Here is a 17,570-nt window from a genome sequence, read left to right as displayed (position 1 = left end):
ACCCAACACCTATTTACTCTTTTGTTTATTATTAAAGAAGTATAGTCTTTGGCATCAGAACATTAATAATGTTCAAACTTATAATTTAAATTATTTATGGTCGGATTTCGAGCACTGGGCGACCACTAGTAATTATTAATCAATAATTCCTATGAGATACATGCTAGTAGAGCTAAATAGAATATTAGGTACGTTAATTTTCAATAATTGCCTTATTGGTCGACATCTTTCTTTATTGGTTGTGGTTACAAAAGGCGCAATGTATAATAACAACTTAAATAAATATGATCATCATTGATGCTGACTAACGGAGAAATATTTTTTTAATTGATTCAGTTCGTGCCTCAGATGTTAAGCCGTCGATACCAGTTGTTATCATAAATACCAGATAGGGATCGTTACTGATAGTCTAGAACATATATACCAACTAGAAAAGGAACAGCGTGGTGGATTAAGCTCTAATCATTTTCCAACATGGAGAAAGAGGCCTACGCCCAGCAGTGGGATGTTACGGGCTAAAAAAATAATTATCCAGCATATCCTGATGATGTCTGATTAGTCCTTGTAAACAAATAAATTCTTTAACTTCATTATATTTATGTAGATAACTTCAAAAGACTTGAAGGAACGCGTTGAATTACATTCAAGAGTTTTATTCCCTTTGGTAATTCAATCCTTCATCGGTTGTTTCCTTTCCGGCTCTATTATCATTTTCAGGTTTTGAGTTTCTTAGTCCTGTTCAGCTTACGTGTGTTTTTAATTACCTTCCGAAGGGGAAGTTTTGAAAGTTGAATTTAAAGGACCGAAGTGAGTGAGTATAACTTCATTTTTATTGGTAGTCGAATGTGAACATTAGTAAAGTAGATACTTTTGTAATCATGAATAATGTGTGTGTATGTGTGTGAGACTAAATCGACATTTTTAAAACTATCTTATACACAAAAAAAGAATTACCCAATTTGCTGTAGTCGTTTAGAAGTTAAGCGCAAACATTTCGGCGATTAATTTTTATGTATATAGATTGTCGATTGGTTTTACAATGCTAATCTATATATTTGATCCTACTTTTTACCACGAAACTTTGTAGGCAATAACCGTTAATGTTTAAAGTGTTTCGTAAAGCAGTAAAAGTGTTGTGGGCGTAGGCACAATGCGACAATTGTTGCCAACGTAATCGTCGTTTTCTATCGGTTGCGGTCGCAAACACTTCGCGCTTGGCTGCTCGTTAATAGTCGACAATACTTTACATAGTTTTTTTTCCCATTTTTTAACATAATATTTGTTTCCTACAATGTTATTAAAATTAAATAATAAGAGACATCCGGTGCTGCCATACTAAAATATACTTGCATATTATTGTACACGTTATATTTGGTTTTTGCGCATCTGTTAGACGTAATAGAGTTAAAATTGACCCAGTACATTAGTGGCTATCTGTAAATTAAGTTACAGGTTGAAGGGGGGGTAGTCCACGAAGTGTGACAATATGTGACAAGGGGGGACCAATTCCACTATCTACCAAAAATTTTGTGACATCACATTTAAAAATATATTATATCTAATTGTTAGTAAAATGGACATCAAAATTATGTCGAAACTGATATTTTAATTTAATAGGGGTTCAAAAATTGTGTAATTTGTGTGACGTAATTTATGGGTGGCCTCTTATACAAATAAGATTGGTTTTTAAGAACACGCAATGGAAACAACATCGCAATACATAAATAGCTGGTTACATAATTTCTCTTGTTATTTCCTTTACACAGTATTCTAAGATCAATTAACACTATGGCATCAATTTTCTACTTAAATATTATGTTTATGTGAAATAAAAAAACAAATCTATACGTTTACAATGGTTTGCATTTATTTTATAGCTTCAAATTTGAAATAAGATCGTATTTTTTTTTGTAAAACGAAATGTTTAGTCATATTTTAAAATATTGTAATTTATTTTTTATGCATACACACATATACCTACATAGTTGTAATAGAGTCCTTTGTTCAGCAATGAAGAGAGATACATTTGTGCTGGTTCTGTTCAGTTCACATTTCATTATATTTATAGATACTTAATTGAATAAATTTTTAATTAATTTAATTATTAATAAACTAGTCCTTGTAAAATAATATTCTAATCTAAACTTAACGAATCGATTTTTAATTATAGGATTACTTTGAACAAAAAAAAAGTTTTGTTAAAATTGAAATGTAAGCATTTGATGATGAATGAGTTGCGGCATAAGATAGTTTAAAAGATTTAAGATTGTATTTTTCCTTATTTACATAAAAATCGCAGACTCAAGATTCCTTGAAAACGCTGTATCTCGCTCAAGTCACAGATGTCCGTTAAGATTAATATGTCACGTCTTCTAGTAATGATGTTATATTTTTGTGTAGTACTTTATTTCCTTGACTTGATAGTATGGTTTCATCATTTACATCATAACTTTTAAAAAGTGTAACAATTTAGCTATGCATTAATAGAAGACATCAAAAGCACCAGTACTTGTACTAAACTGTAACAGGCTGGTTAACTTCGCAAGACTGCTTCAAAGAATCTTATCAAGTAAAGGAGATTGTCTGGAATCCAGTACGCTGTTTTACTGCATTTTGGGAAGATTTCATAAGTAGTCATTGAAAACCGAAGCAAATTGTGCACAAAACTCAAAGATGTTAGAAAACTTAACGATTGTTTAAAGTTCACGCGTTTGAAAGTTTACCGGAAAATATTTAAAACTTAAATGCTAGACTGACGTGAGTTAGAGAAGAGTTATATTTATATATCCATTTTATATGTTTATTCAATTACGTACGTGTTAACTTACTATTAACCGTATAAGAAAAAGACTAGTCTTTAACCTTGCACTTTTTCTACGCATGGTTTTCTACCTGCGCAGAATCCGTAATATTTAATACATTATTAATAGTGAGAATTCTGTAATTAGCTTAAACAAAGGGATGATATATACACTAACTCGTATAGATTAAAAACGCATAGACGTAAATACTACTACCTACTTATATTAAAAAAAATGGTTTCTGCAATGGAGAGGAAAATATAAAATGATGGATATTTCAGGTTAGTTAATACGAAAAATGTTAAGTTAGAAAATATAATACAATAGTTACTATAATATATCTACATATATTCAAAAGTAAAATCTTAGGATTTACGTTAGAGGCATTCGTTAAGAGGACCACCATTTTGTGATTAACACATACATGCTTTTTCTGTATGTGAGCGGTCTTATAGCGTCGGCATGATTTTGTACTTCGAGTTTTAAATAATTCTCATAATTTGCTTGTGTGAAGTATAATGAAAAGAATCAAAGTTTATTTAGAAAAAATTTACAGAATCAAACAATAAACTTAGAATTTTATTTATATTAGGTTTATATTGTACAAAATTTCGTTAAAAAGTTAATCCCCCAAAGCAATTTATTTTTCATTATATCCATTGTTATATAAAAACGAAAAGATAAAAAAACCTACGTTTGTATGTTGTTACGATAATTTCGCTTCTAGATGATCTGACAAATAACTGGCTATCAAGCACTTCCGCCTGTTGCCTGCTATTTATCTGCACAACATCGAGGATAATTGTTTAATGTTATGTATCTGATTTTTAAGTTTTATTTTGTGCGACTGTACTTTACGTTTATGATCTAGGTATCATTTATAATATTACTATCCTAGGGAAAATAGTGCAACTATTGCATAAAGACCTCTTTTCAAGAATAATAAAAAACTGATGGCTACAATTTGACTATAACTAGATAAACAGAAGACATAGAGAGACAAAAAAGGCTACATGTCGTTAATCAGAATTGCTTAGCGTTTTATTTTGGTTTTTAACAACCACTAAATGCAACCAACTAATATTTAGTATTTCAAAATATATTGAAATTGTTTTTAAATTTATTAAATAAAATTCTTTATTATTATTTAATTTAGAGGATATTATTGTTTATAGATAATTTATTTCAGTAAACAACGAATATGCAGTAAAGAAAAAAGAACCTAAAATTATTATTCTGAGGCACAGAGCCCGGCAGTGTTGTTGTAATCAGTTAATCATAAGAGAAAAGAGTTTATTTTACTGTAAAAATGGCAAATGTACGAATGCCAACGAATTAATACATAGTTGATAAGACAATGGAATCGTAGTTACTTTATTTAGATATGTTTTGATGAAGAGTTGATAGAGCTCTTTATGACGAACTCCTTCTTAAGATTCGATTTAGATCAAGCAAATGAACTCAGCAAATGAATCAGATCAGCCCTGATAGATAATATGGCATCAGTTCTGCCCATGAACAGTACCTATCAGATTACGAGACAAATAATACTGCACAAAGGAAGTGAAAATGTGTCTTAAATATCTAGATTTACATAGTTTTGGTAACACTCGCATTAGGTTTGTTGAGGATGCATTAAAAGAGGTCATTACGTCAATACAGTTCCTTAACAGATGGGCTTAAAAGTTAACAAGCTAAGCTAAGCTGTACTTAATATGTAAAATTCACAAAATTAGTAATTAATGAGAACTCTGATCTCAAATTTATTTACGAGCATTCGTATGCTTGGTGTACGAAGAGGCTAATACGATTCGAAAAATCTCAATCCAGACCACATTCAGTTAATTGTGTAATATATATATATATATAACACATACACACATATATATATATATATATATATATATATATATATATATATATATATATATATATATATATATATATATATATGTATATATATACACTAGCTGACCCTGCAAACGTTTTTTTGCCATATATGTTATTAACTCCTTAATCCCCCCCGCCTATAACTTCGGCGTATGAAAAATAGATGTTCGATTCTCAGACCTACCCAATATGCACACAAAATTTCATGACAATCGGTCAAGCCGTTTCGGAGGAGTTTAACTACAAACACCGCGACACGAGAATTTTGTGTATTAGATATATATATATATATATATATATATATATATAAATTCACATAAAAATCGGCTTATGTATATTATAATATAATAATATGTATTACGTAATATATGTATTAAAATTTACATTAAAATATGGCCTGAAATGTCTGAGAAATAAACCAACACAAAAACCCAACATTACAACAGACGATTAAAGTAGTCGTCCTTCTTCCCTTCTTTTTTACAATTTTTGTAAAGATATGAAAAACAATAAATTTTAATTCTTCATTTGTTTATTTCTAGGATGAACCCTTGCCTGTAGCAAACGCGCATGCTCTCCATGCTCCACCGCCACCAGCACAAGAAGAATTATCGACTCCTGCGCAGAAGCCAGTTGTCGCTTCTCCAGATAGTTTGCTGAAGGAGGATCCTCTCAACCATGCCGAATCTAAAGTCGATGAAGATAAACTACAGGTATGACAATCTTTAAAGAACTTTTAAACAAAATTTAAATGAAAAGTTAATTGTGTTCAAAATTAGCAAAAATAAGAATTTGGTAAGAAAAGGGTTGATTTGTATGAAATTTGCATATATAATAAAAACAGTAATTCTTGAAATTCTGACAAAGAATAATCTGGAAAACTTTTATTATATTTAGGTATGGTCATGTATGTAATAATTAAAGTTCACGTCAAAAATTACGGTGTGTATCATCGTCGTTCTAAACAACTGTTTACATGACATTTTTAAAATGTTTACCTACATGTGTACCTGCATTAAATTTCTATTACAATTTAATTTTATATACGATTTGTATCACAATTAAAAATATTTACATTACAGCCAACGTTTAATGATAAAACGTTATGATTACAGAGCCGTACACGTGAAAGTATATTTAGTGTATTTAACCGAATTGATATATAAAGTCGTATGCTTGCGAAATTTGAACTACGTTCTCCTTTTTCATGTTTTCATTACTTTAATGATTGTACCGGTAGTGTTCGTACGTTTAATTGAGACGTAATGCAAACGACACGGGTTTTATGTAATGTATTATATAAATTCGTGAACAATAATTTCAACCCATGGGTTAAATGTACAAATACATGCGATAGAGCGTGGCTATGCAAGTGGTGACGTCATGAGACCGCTTTCACTTCGCTTTGAGCTTCGACCGTTGCACTGCAATGATCGTGAAAGCGGACATAGACATATCTTTCACATTAATTTAATGCATCTGAACTACAATAAAAAAGAATTTTTATGTTTGTCACTAACAGTTTATTTATCTTGACTTCTTACCTATTTCACATAATGCTGAAATAACAAAATTTATATATAATCTTTCAAGTACTGAATATAAAATAAAATATTGTTAATATAATTGTAAAAAATAGTGATCTTTTAAAGTTTTATTACGTAATTATATTTCGTATGCTTTACACGTGTAAAGTAGGTCACATCTTTACGAAATTCGTTTCGGTCATAGGAAATTACTTTATCAAAATTCCAAATGCCGTAAATCAAAAGTTCCGCCTTAAATTATCTACGTCGAATTCAATCCTGGAAGTTTTACCGCTTCGTACAAGACGAAAGTTTTTATTTTTACAAACTTTAACCTTCAAATGAAGAAATTACTTAAATAAAGTAAGACTTTCTTTGAAATTATAAATAATTATTTAAGATACGTAGTAAATTAAGTTTACTATATATAATATTTTTAGGATAGATATTAAATTTTTATATGATATTTTTTATTGATTATTATTTTTAACTTAATAATAATGAAATCATATGAATTTAATGAAATATACACAAAAATAATAAATAGAATATTTTTAAGACATCATTATGATATAATAACCAGAAGTTATTTTGAATGTTTCTGTTATAAAATAGTCTTACTGATAAGTGCAGTCGACGTATGTAGTAGAAAAATAATATACAATTAATACGACGATTGTGTCTAATTTTTGTTTATTAAATATTTGTGATTTTGTGGTTTTGCGTCGATATGGTATTTCTGTTTTTGCAGTTCATTTGCAAATATTACAAATTTGCATATTACATCTCTGCTATTTGATTAAATGATGAGCTATCTATTATCTGATTGCTAGTAATATTTACAAACGCGTAATGTAACAATGGCGTGCAGGCGTATTGTCTCGGACAGGATGTCCGAGAGTATTGTGGCCGGCAAACAGTACAGAACGAGATATCTGTTTTATACGAGATTTTCATAAAATATTTATCCGTTTAGGTTATAGGCATCAATTTATATTATTTGTAACACGTACTATGCAATTAATAGACATCATAAGTGTTATTTTTAAAAGTTTACGTACGTACTTTATATTCATTTCCTTTTTTGATTCCAATTTATTTACTACTGTAATAAAAATACCGTCAACAATTACTAGTAAACATCTTTTAACACGACATCAATTTAGCCTATTTTATAATTTAGTGAGTACGGTAGCCCGCATTATATCCAAATTGCTACTCATTGTGCCGTGCGATTACAATTCACTCGAATCGTTACGAAGCCCTGCTGAAAGTTCCAAATAAAAAGCGATGATTGTATGGGAAGTTCGATCATCATCTTCCATCATCCAGATGGATTACAGATAGAATCTATCTGGAATCCAGATAGCCCAGATAAAAACAGATAAAAATTGTATGAACATTTTGGGATCCCTCTTTCAAACACGTCTGTCGTCACATGTCTGGCGCGAACTTGGGGAGGCCTATGTCCAGCAGTGGACTGCGATAGGCTGATGTGTGTGTGTGTGTGTGTGTGTTTCAAACACACAATAGTTTACAATAACTTCCAATACGATCATCGTTTTTTATTTGGAACTTTCAGCAGGGAGTGTTAACTTGATTATATCCCCGATATGGCACGAAGATATTTATTTCACTTGCGACAGTTAATATTCTGCATTTAACCTAGATATAAGGTGTGTGGCTACGGCATTAAAGAATATAGCCACCCTCTCTCTTCCCGTGGGTGTCGTAAGAGGCGACTAAGGGATAACACAGTTCCACTACCACCTTAGAACTTATAAAGTCGACCGATGGCGGGATAACCATCCAACTGCTGGCTTTGAAATACACAGGCCGAAGACGGGCAGCAGCGTCTTCGGTGCGACAAAGTCAGCCCTGCGGTCACCAACCTGCGTGGTGACTATGGGCAACAAATATGAGTTCACGCCATTTTTGGCGCGAAGTTGTGAAGGCCTATGTCCAGCAGTGGACTGCAAAAGGCTGAAGTGATGATGATGATGAACCTTAATAACACACTTCACGACTCGAGTCACTTCCGTGAACTGTATTTTATTTCTCCGCTCCGAGAATCGTGACTGTTCTGGTGTGAGTTTTGCTACTGTAGATAAAATGCATCATCGCATCTGATGTAGATGATATCGTTATATCTAGTAGTCTATATATTTGTGATTATGTTAATATACTTATCGGTACAAAAAATTGCTATAATAACAGGTAGCCCATTTTTATCTTCAGAAATAATTTTGAGTTTACTGTTTGTAGAATTTTTGGTTTACAAAATGAAATATTGTACGTTATTTCTTGAAACTGATAGAGCCACTTTCATATAATACATTGGATTGGATTTTAAGACATCTAATCTTCTCTTTTAAATTTCCTTCGAAGATGCAATATAGATTTAATAAATCTACATGGATAAATTTACAACATGTACCAATAATTGCTTTAAGTATATACATTACTAACGATTTTTATCATTAAAAAGTCGATTGTAATTTTATAATGTTAAAACTTTTTCTAGAAAATCGACAATGACAAAGCTGACGCTAGCTCTGGCAGCGACGAGAGCTCCGAGTCTGACAGCTCTGCCGAGGATGACGACGACGATCTCATCAGACCTTTGTTCAAGCTGCCTATACACTTCGACCTGGATGAAATCGCTGGTGCCTTTTTGGCTAACACCAATCAGAAGTACGTATTTTACCGTTATTTCAAATTGCTAGTAATATATACTTAACGAGACAAATATAACACACGTTGACGGCTAAGTTAACCGTTGATAGGAAAGGAGGCAGTTTTATACTTATGTTTCGGATTTTGTTTGCGGTATCTACTACGCATGAGTATGGTGTATGGAGTAAGGTGTTCTTAAGTCTTCCCGTGACCATTGTTGCTGTAAAGTATCCGAAACGTCAGACGCTTAAAAAAACTTAATAAACCGCGATAAAATCAGAAAAAGTTGTTTCATTATAATGTTCCTAAGTCATTTAAGAAATGACTATTTAAATCACATATATTTGCGCCATTAGCAAATATACATTTACTGTTTCACTTTCTGTCGTGATAATTTATAACGATCCTTATTCCTTTTATTATTTTAGAGATTAATCGAAAGACTGTTATACTGTATATAAACTGTTATTTTTGATATTATGTCAATTTCTAGACCATGTTATATTTGGAAGACGATATGTCTGACATCATTTAAAAAAGATACAATGTCTGCAAAAAAGAAAAATAAATAAAGATTTTTTACTGTTATATAAAAACAAGGCAAGGACGTTTTGTTTACCTTGTAGCCTGTAGGTAAACTATTAATCTTATTACTTTAAAATATTTATTCACCGCGCTTTAAAAATAAGTACATAAAGTAATAGGGGTATCTACTTTTAATTATAAATTTGTGTATATTTTTTATAAAATCGTCTATATATATTCTTTATGTATGTTCGGGGATAACTTCGTCGTTTATGAACCGATTTTGATAATTCTTTTTTTGTTGGAAAGGAGATATCCCAAGTGTGGTACCATGATAAGGAAACCAGGATCTGATGATGGAATCTCAGAGAAATCGAGGGAACCCCTCGAAAATCGTAGTGATGACTGGTGCGTTTGTTAATTTTTTGTCGACGTGATTGAAGTCAGTTTTTATTCGTTTGCGAGTAAACATAATTATTGTAAATTAGGTTTGAACAAAACTATTGTAATATATTTTTTAAAGTTAAGACATCCTTTGACTTCAAACGCTTGACTTTCATAAGCGAAGTATAATACGGAGTAATTGTCAATAGGCGTTATTTCATTGATCTATTGTGTAGCAATTGTGAACGTGTAGAAATCAAGGTTTGAGAAATAAAGAGATATAAAATGAAATTGTATAATTTCAGTCTTTATACTAATAATACTTAAAAATTAAGTATTTGTTACTCAAATTAACGTAGCTATAGCAGTCTTATAAAGTTATGAAAATATTTCGTAGTCAATAAGATAATAGTTATATTTATTGTTACGTAAAAGGTTTTTATAATTTTTTTATTCAACGATAGATTAGCTCAGACAACGATATCTTAGAAGCAACGAATGAAACGGATTTATCTGAAGTGTTTTTTCACGATATCTGGATATAGAAGAGGAAACGTTTTCGAAAACGATATTTAAGCATAATTGTATGCACTTTATAGAAATGTTTGACAAAATTAAGACTATGTAATATAATGCTCATGCATATTTTTGGCCCCTCTCTGCTCACACTTCAGCTTAATAGAGTCCACTGCTGGACACAGGCCTCCACAATTTCGCGCAAAAAATGGCGTGAACTCATGTGTTTTGCCCATAGTCACCACGCTGGGCAAGCGGGTTGGTGACCGCCGGGCTGGCTTTGTCGCACCGAAGACGCTGATGCCCGTCTTCGGACGGTCTATTTAAAAGCCAGCAGTTGAATGCTGTCTGCTCGCATTATGTTTTTTAAATGTTTTAACACTATAAAAAACAACTATTCAATTAATTTAGAAATATAAATATAAATATTTTTTATTGTGTACTAAAGGATGTTAATAACTATACACGAAGAAGGTAAAATATAATTGTGTTTTCTTGCAAACGAAAAAAAAAAACTGTCATCAATTACCTACATCGACAAGTAATATAAATATAAGACGAAAAAATTGTCAAGTAAATACGCGTCATTAAAGATTACTCAAAACGTAATCATCATCTCGAACAAATTTAAATGGGACCACAAGACAAGCATCAGCTTTTGATTAAAACAAGAATAAATTGGTACATCCAGTAAAAAGTTATGAGGTAACATACATTAAGAAAAATACAGTCGAATTGAGAACCTCCTCCTTTTTGGGAGTCGGTTAAATAGTATAACATCATTTTATTGCTACTAAAGCGATCTCTTCTAGATAACCGTTAGGAAAAGTAGGCATAAAAAGGATATATATACGAATATAATATATAAATATACGAGTATATATAAAGCGTAAATGTGTATGTATAACAATAAAATAATTGTTTTTGAATTTTACTTGCAGTACCACAAAAAGTTTGTTTATCTATTTCAATTTAAACTAAAATTGTTAAATATTTAATTGACAAAAAATTACTTATAATTTTAAATCAACAAAATTAAAACTCTTCGCATTTTATATGAAATGAAACGCTCGTACTATTTACTTTAGAAAAATATAAAAATATAAAATATAAATTGTAGATACAAAACACAAAATAAAAAGAAATATATTTACTAAGTTTGAGTCGCATCTAAGAGTTACATATGTTTAGGTATAATATGAGTTTGTTATTAGAAGAATGCTACATTTGTCTCGATAAATATTAAAACGTTTCGCCAATGACTTAGTTTTTATTTATCCACTCACTGGTGAAAGGATTTTTAAATCTAGTTTAATAATTTTACAAATTTAACTTCTTTTATTTAATATTAGTATGAGGTTTTATTAGCAACACAGTTTACGGGTAAATACAAAAATGTTTAATTTGAGAATTTTAAAGTTATTACACGAATTGGAAAATATTATTTTGTTCGATAAAATACATATTTTCTTGTTTTGTTTTCAGAGGTCGCATGAACTGCGTTGTAGAACGCCGTCATGAAGAGCCGATGGAGAGGAAGTTCCCCTTCAACATACTTGGTGCCTTCGCTCCTCGTAGCCCGCAGGCTGAGCGTATCGCCATCATCTGTCACGGTGGAGACGAACGGTAATAAATAATTTAACAGTTTTAATAAAATTATGAGAAAGATATAGTACACACCTCAAATTCAACCCTTTAAGTTTTATCTATGTTTGGTGTTTGGAAACACAAAACACAAGTACAAATGCCCAGTCACTCAGGCTTCGACAAACGATTGTATGGCATATACAAATGATTGTTAGGAGCTATGATCCACTGTGAGACTGTCAGCGCAGGAGCCAGCGTGGTGGTCATTAACGACTTCGTCAAGGTACAATTATTTAAAGAAATCCAAAAAAAAAAAAACACGAAACTTCACTGTAAAAAGCAGCGTCGCTTTAAAAATTGCATAATTTATTTCGATGACACTTCCCACAGTCTCTGTACAATTTTGTTTACGAAATTTTCTAGAAGTATATGATGTTGCATAAGATTTTTTTGCATAACATGTGTTAGCATTAAAAAACCATTTTCGGAAATGCATTACCTAACGATCTTTATGCAGGATGAAATTTTGTCTAACCTTTGACATTTTCGCCTGGAAAATCTCCATGGCCGAAAAACCGTTAATTTAAAGACGATAAAAAAACTGTTTAAAAGAAATTTGATTTTCAAGCCACTAACGTTAAGGAATATAAAGTAATATTGAAGTTCTTTGCTTGTAATCTCACTTTAGTAAAGTCAATTTATACTTACATCTATATAAAATTCCCGTTGTATACTCATAATGCGGTCTCGATGTATGTTTTGGATTTTTTTTTGTGTATTTATTATCAATAAGATATAAGGAATTCGTAAATGTATCAAAATACTTCGTATACACAAACAATACAAAACCAAAAACTAAAACAGTTTCTTTTATTTTGATGTCAGTAAGTAGTAATGCTGCTAGAAGTTTCTTAATTTTATTTATTGAAACCTTAACGCTATTTTCAACAAAAATATATGCATATAGACAACATAAAACAATTCAAAAAGAAAAAAAAAACAACAGGTAAACTAGTCCAACAAGTATTTGACAGACTGGTATTTTTCGTAAAATTAATTCTTACTTTAAAGACAATACTGACATAAAAAGTAACTTTAACTTAGTAAAGCCAGCCCTGCGGTCACCAATCCGCCTGCGCAGCGTATGGGCAAAACGCATGAGTTCACGCCGTTTTTGGCGTGAACTTGGGGAAGCCTATGTCTAGCAGTGGACTGCTATAGGCTGAAGTGATGAGATTAGTATTGCTTTTATTTTGGCCTATTTTAATCTAGTATTCTTATATCAATATTACTTTGCTGCATTTATTGTATTGTACATTAGTTTTTATATTTGTTAAGAGATATTAACAAATGTGTCTCTTACAGGGCAATGCCGATGTTCCCCGACCCTCAGTCGCAAGTGTTCGCCTTCCCATTGACGGGCCCCGTGCGTCTGCCGCAAAAGGCTCCAGAACAGAGAAGACCATTCCCTATGCCCCAAAGACCTGCGCCTTTCCCACTACCGGTAAGTGGACATTTAATACAAACTTAGCTCTATATTCGAGTTACTAGAATATAGTATGTATCCTGTATGAGTTAAATATGTAAAATGTAATCAAAAACTACCCCACAAGCACAATAAGTTGTAATATAATCATCGTGAGCGTTTACTTAAACATTTTTTTCTTTATCTTAGATATTTATTTGATTTGCTATTGTAAATTTTGATTTAAAATGTTATAAGAGAGTAAGTAATTCTTTATATATTGCTTGGAGTAAAATATGGCATTGGCAGGGTAACCATAGATAATACACGATAATTGATTCTTATTAGCACAGATAACAAATACTTAAATACTTTATTTATTTCAATATTATGGTACAATTGTGCTAAGAAAACGATGACTCAAAGTTGTCACTCAGCTCAGCCTGTCCCTTGGTCTATTAGATTAAAGTTAATAGGAAAGCAAAGTTCACATTGACTAGTTGAATCATCAGACTTCGTCTTTTGTCAATTTCATACTGTTGTTGTATGTTCTATGATTTTACATTTTTATAACCAAAAAAAAAAAAATGGGTAGACACGTTTTCAATTAATTATCCAAAGAGTATTGATAGCAATTCATTTCAAGTATTTAATAATATTTTTCATTCAATCTAAAAGTCGTTCTATCAGCTTATTGATAAGGATCGAACAATCGACTTTCACATTGGTAAGCTGGCGTACCTTTAGGGCTATTTCATCAGTTGTCAATAACGCTGTTTGATGGATGACGACCCAAACAGACTTTTATAGCGGGTTATAGAATAGGCCAGTTGGACCTGATTCTCCATAAGAGCAAACTACAACTTTGAGATAATATATTCGAATAGAAATATCTCATAAATATAGTAAAGTTCAACGTAAAAAAGAATAATGAATTAAAAACTTTTGACCGTAGGACACTGTCATTGATCAAATAGTTTTATTCCACAACAGGTGTAACAGGCCCTTAGTGAAGTAAGCTATTAAAATAAATTGGGCAGGAAATCGAGCTCTTTAAGCTATAACGGTCATAATAAATAATATATTAAAAGGTTCTATTAGTAAAGTATCGTGGTGACTATGGGCAAAACACATGAGTTCGCGCCATTTTGGCGTCAACTTGTGGAGGCCTATGTCCAGTAGTGGACTGCGAAAGGCTTCTGTGATGATGATGATGGTATGATTAGTAAAGTATCAGTATTTTATCTTTAAAAAAAATAGTCATTTCTAGGAATTTTTAAACTTTATTTTACACTTTGAAAAATGTGGAATATTAAATTATTTTCCAACATTGAGCATTACGTGAGCTACATTGTGTGGCTACGAATTCTTTGTATATTTTTATTGCAATGAAACAACTTTTTCGGATTCTATTGTGGTTTACTATGTTTTTAGATGCTCGACACTTTACAGCAACCGTGGTCATGGGAGGACACGAATAATAAACCGCGATAAAATCCGAAAAAGTTGTTTCATTATAGTGCATGAAATTTGTGTAAACATTAGAAAACAATATGTACCTATATTTTTACTTAATAGTCTCCTTTAAGTACTTCTTTACTAATCTTTGATTTAAAATAATGGGTTATATAAATATTTGAATGGATAATGATATTGTTTTGAAATTATAACGAAAATTATTTTTATGTGGTTATACAACGAGAAAATATAAAACAGTCTGACTGTAAGAAAAACCCTTCAACTTAATGTATTATTGGCAATTTAAAAGTGAATTCGCAATTTTTAATTACCGTCTCACAAGCTTGAGTTTGAGAAAGTATTATAATTAATAATTATGTTTACTCGCAACGAAAAAAAACCGACTTCAATTACATCGACGAGTAATACGACGTAGGTGGTTAGCAGGCAAAAAATAGTTACGTAAATACGAATGATGAGAGGTAACTCAAAAATTACTAGTTAGATCTCGTTATCTGGGACCACATGCGCAAGATAAGTACCAGCTTTTATAAAAAAAAAAACAGTAAAAACTAATGAGAAAACAAACTTAAAAAAATACAGTCGAATTTAGAATCTACTCTTTTTTTTTGAAGGTGGGATAAAAGGGTTCGAACGTAGCTGGTATTGACACGAAGACATGTTAGATATTTTAGCTTCGGATTACAGATCCTGATTTATTCGTCGATTTATTATCATCTAGCGAAAACTATTTTTTTAAATAGCGTTAGTGACCGTAGATAATGTACAATTGTTTGATATTTATTCAAATATCGAAACGAAAAATATAAAACAATCATAATTAAACTTTCATATAAGTGAATATAAATATTATATTATTCATTGAAATGTTTACGAGAACAAAGCTGTGTTTGTGGACTGACTTTACAAAAGGATTGTATATAAGCTTACGCTCAAATATATTTTTGTATTTTAAAGGCAAACTAACATAAACACTTAAAATACACAAAGGTAAAACGTATCGCACTCCAAGTTCGTGACTGTAATACGAAACGTATATTTAACTTTGGTTCTTTATTTACCTGTCATGTGAGAGATATCAGAAGATAAACACAAAACTTAGTGCGAGTTTTAATAAATTAAACAAATAATAACGTCTATATTGTTTTCATCTTTGACACTACTTAGTGTACAATATAGAGGTTGTTTTTTATTATCGTAGTAGTTAAAAATATTTATAAGACATTAATTTCGAGGAATTAATGAAAATAAATAAGCGACATTGGGTGACGTTTGAGAGTGATTATAAGTTGAAATATTTAATAAAGTTCATACAAATGAATTTTTTAATTACAGAAATGTTTGATTTGGATTGTTTGGACTATGGAATAAGAGAATCACTTGAACATTTTAATAAAATTATTTGGATTAGAAATTTTATTTGCGGTGAATCGATTTATTAAAATAGTAATGACGATGATGCTCATGTTACTTGAATAATATTTTTCTTATTAGTTAAAAATAGTAAAAAAAAATATATATTAAAAGATGACTAAAATATATACATTAATAGATAGCTAATACATGTCAAAATAGGTAAATATACATTCAACGAGTTCTTTTAGTTGGGAAATAAAGTTTCAAATCTTCTTCTCGTTCCCTTAATAATGAGAATCACGACCACGTAATGTCTTCACTGAAGGCGATTTCAAGCAGTATGTGTTGTACGGTACAAGCTGCCTCCCATTCTATTCTTGATGACATCATGACCATCTTGCTAGTGTCCTCCCTTTGGCGCGTTTCCTTTCAAGTTGACCCAGTACTAATAATTTCTCGAGACTATGCTCGGAAGACCGCATAATGTGTCTGTGTGTGAGAGCCGCTTGGTGATGTTGAGATCTTGTAAAATTGACTCGTTCGTCCTCATGGCCATCCAAGGGGTTCGCAGTAGTCTACGTCAACACCACATTTCAAAAGCAATTGATCGTACTGCAATCTCGACTTCTGAGGCACAAAGTTTCAAAAGAAGCATTAAAAAAATCGATAATCGTATAAAGATCTTGAATATAACAGTATTTTTAAACCTCTCCTGTAACAATATTTGACAAAAAATAACATAGCTATGTAAATAAGTAAGAACCGTGACTTCGTCCGTGATTATACAATTTTATTTTCATGCCCTCTTTTAAGAGAATAATGGCTAATACAGTAATAAAATAATGATAAGAATTCATTTCTTATGTACAATTGAAATAAAATTGTATAAAGATTAACTTTTTCATGTTTGTATACGTACTTATATTTTACTAACTATAAGTGCATAGCTAGTAAAAGATACATACGTATACAAGCTGGAAAAATATAAAGCATGTCTCCACTAGTTACGACAATAGTATTATATTCAAGTCCAAGCTTATTATTCTATGCAACTTTGTATCAAAATACGTGTTCATAATTTTATTCATATATTAAATAAAACATGTAACGTTATAAATGCAAATAAATTAAAAATTTGTTGAATAGATTCAGTTAACATTCCTAGTCGTTCAATGTAATTTTTACTTATCTTTTTGCATTGTAGTGACAATGTCGGAAAATTCAGTGAGATTATACAACGTTTAAGCAGATAAATTTACATTTTTTTAGACTTCTAGGTAAGTGATTAGCTAGAAGCCTAGCTTATAGACGCCTGCAACAGGAGAAGCATCGCAAGCGCATTGCCGACCCTACCCCCGATCCTCC

The 17,570-nt window shown here is 31.1% G+C and overlaps 1 protein-coding gene across 1 annotated transcript in view; it reads left to right on the top strand.

Annotated features, from left to right (window-relative positions):
* The window catches only part of LOC123659773 (fibrous sheath CABYR-binding protein), a 69,712-nt gene that overhangs the window by 12,772 nt on the left and 39,370 nt on the right, over positions 1-17,570 (top strand). The window contains exons 3-6 of the mRNA XM_045594950.1: positions 5,234-5,404; positions 8,742-8,911; positions 11,804-11,944; positions 13,271-13,409. Of these exons, the coding sequence (XP_045450906.1) occupies positions 5,234-5,404; positions 8,742-8,911; positions 11,804-11,944; positions 13,271-13,409 (621 nt within the window). The remainder of the gene's footprint in view (positions 1-5,233; positions 5,405-8,741; positions 8,912-11,803; positions 11,945-13,270; positions 13,410-17,570) is intronic.

The sequence above is a fragment of the Melitaea cinxia genome, chromosome 14 (assembly GCF_905220565.1).
Source record: "Melitaea cinxia chromosome 14, ilMelCinx1.1, whole genome shotgun sequence".
NCBI classification, from domain to species: Eukaryota; Metazoa; Arthropoda; class Insecta; order Lepidoptera; family Nymphalidae; genus Melitaea; species Melitaea cinxia.
The sequence above is the reverse complement of the archived record's forward strand: the minus strand, read 5'-3'. Positions and strand labels throughout refer to the sequence as shown.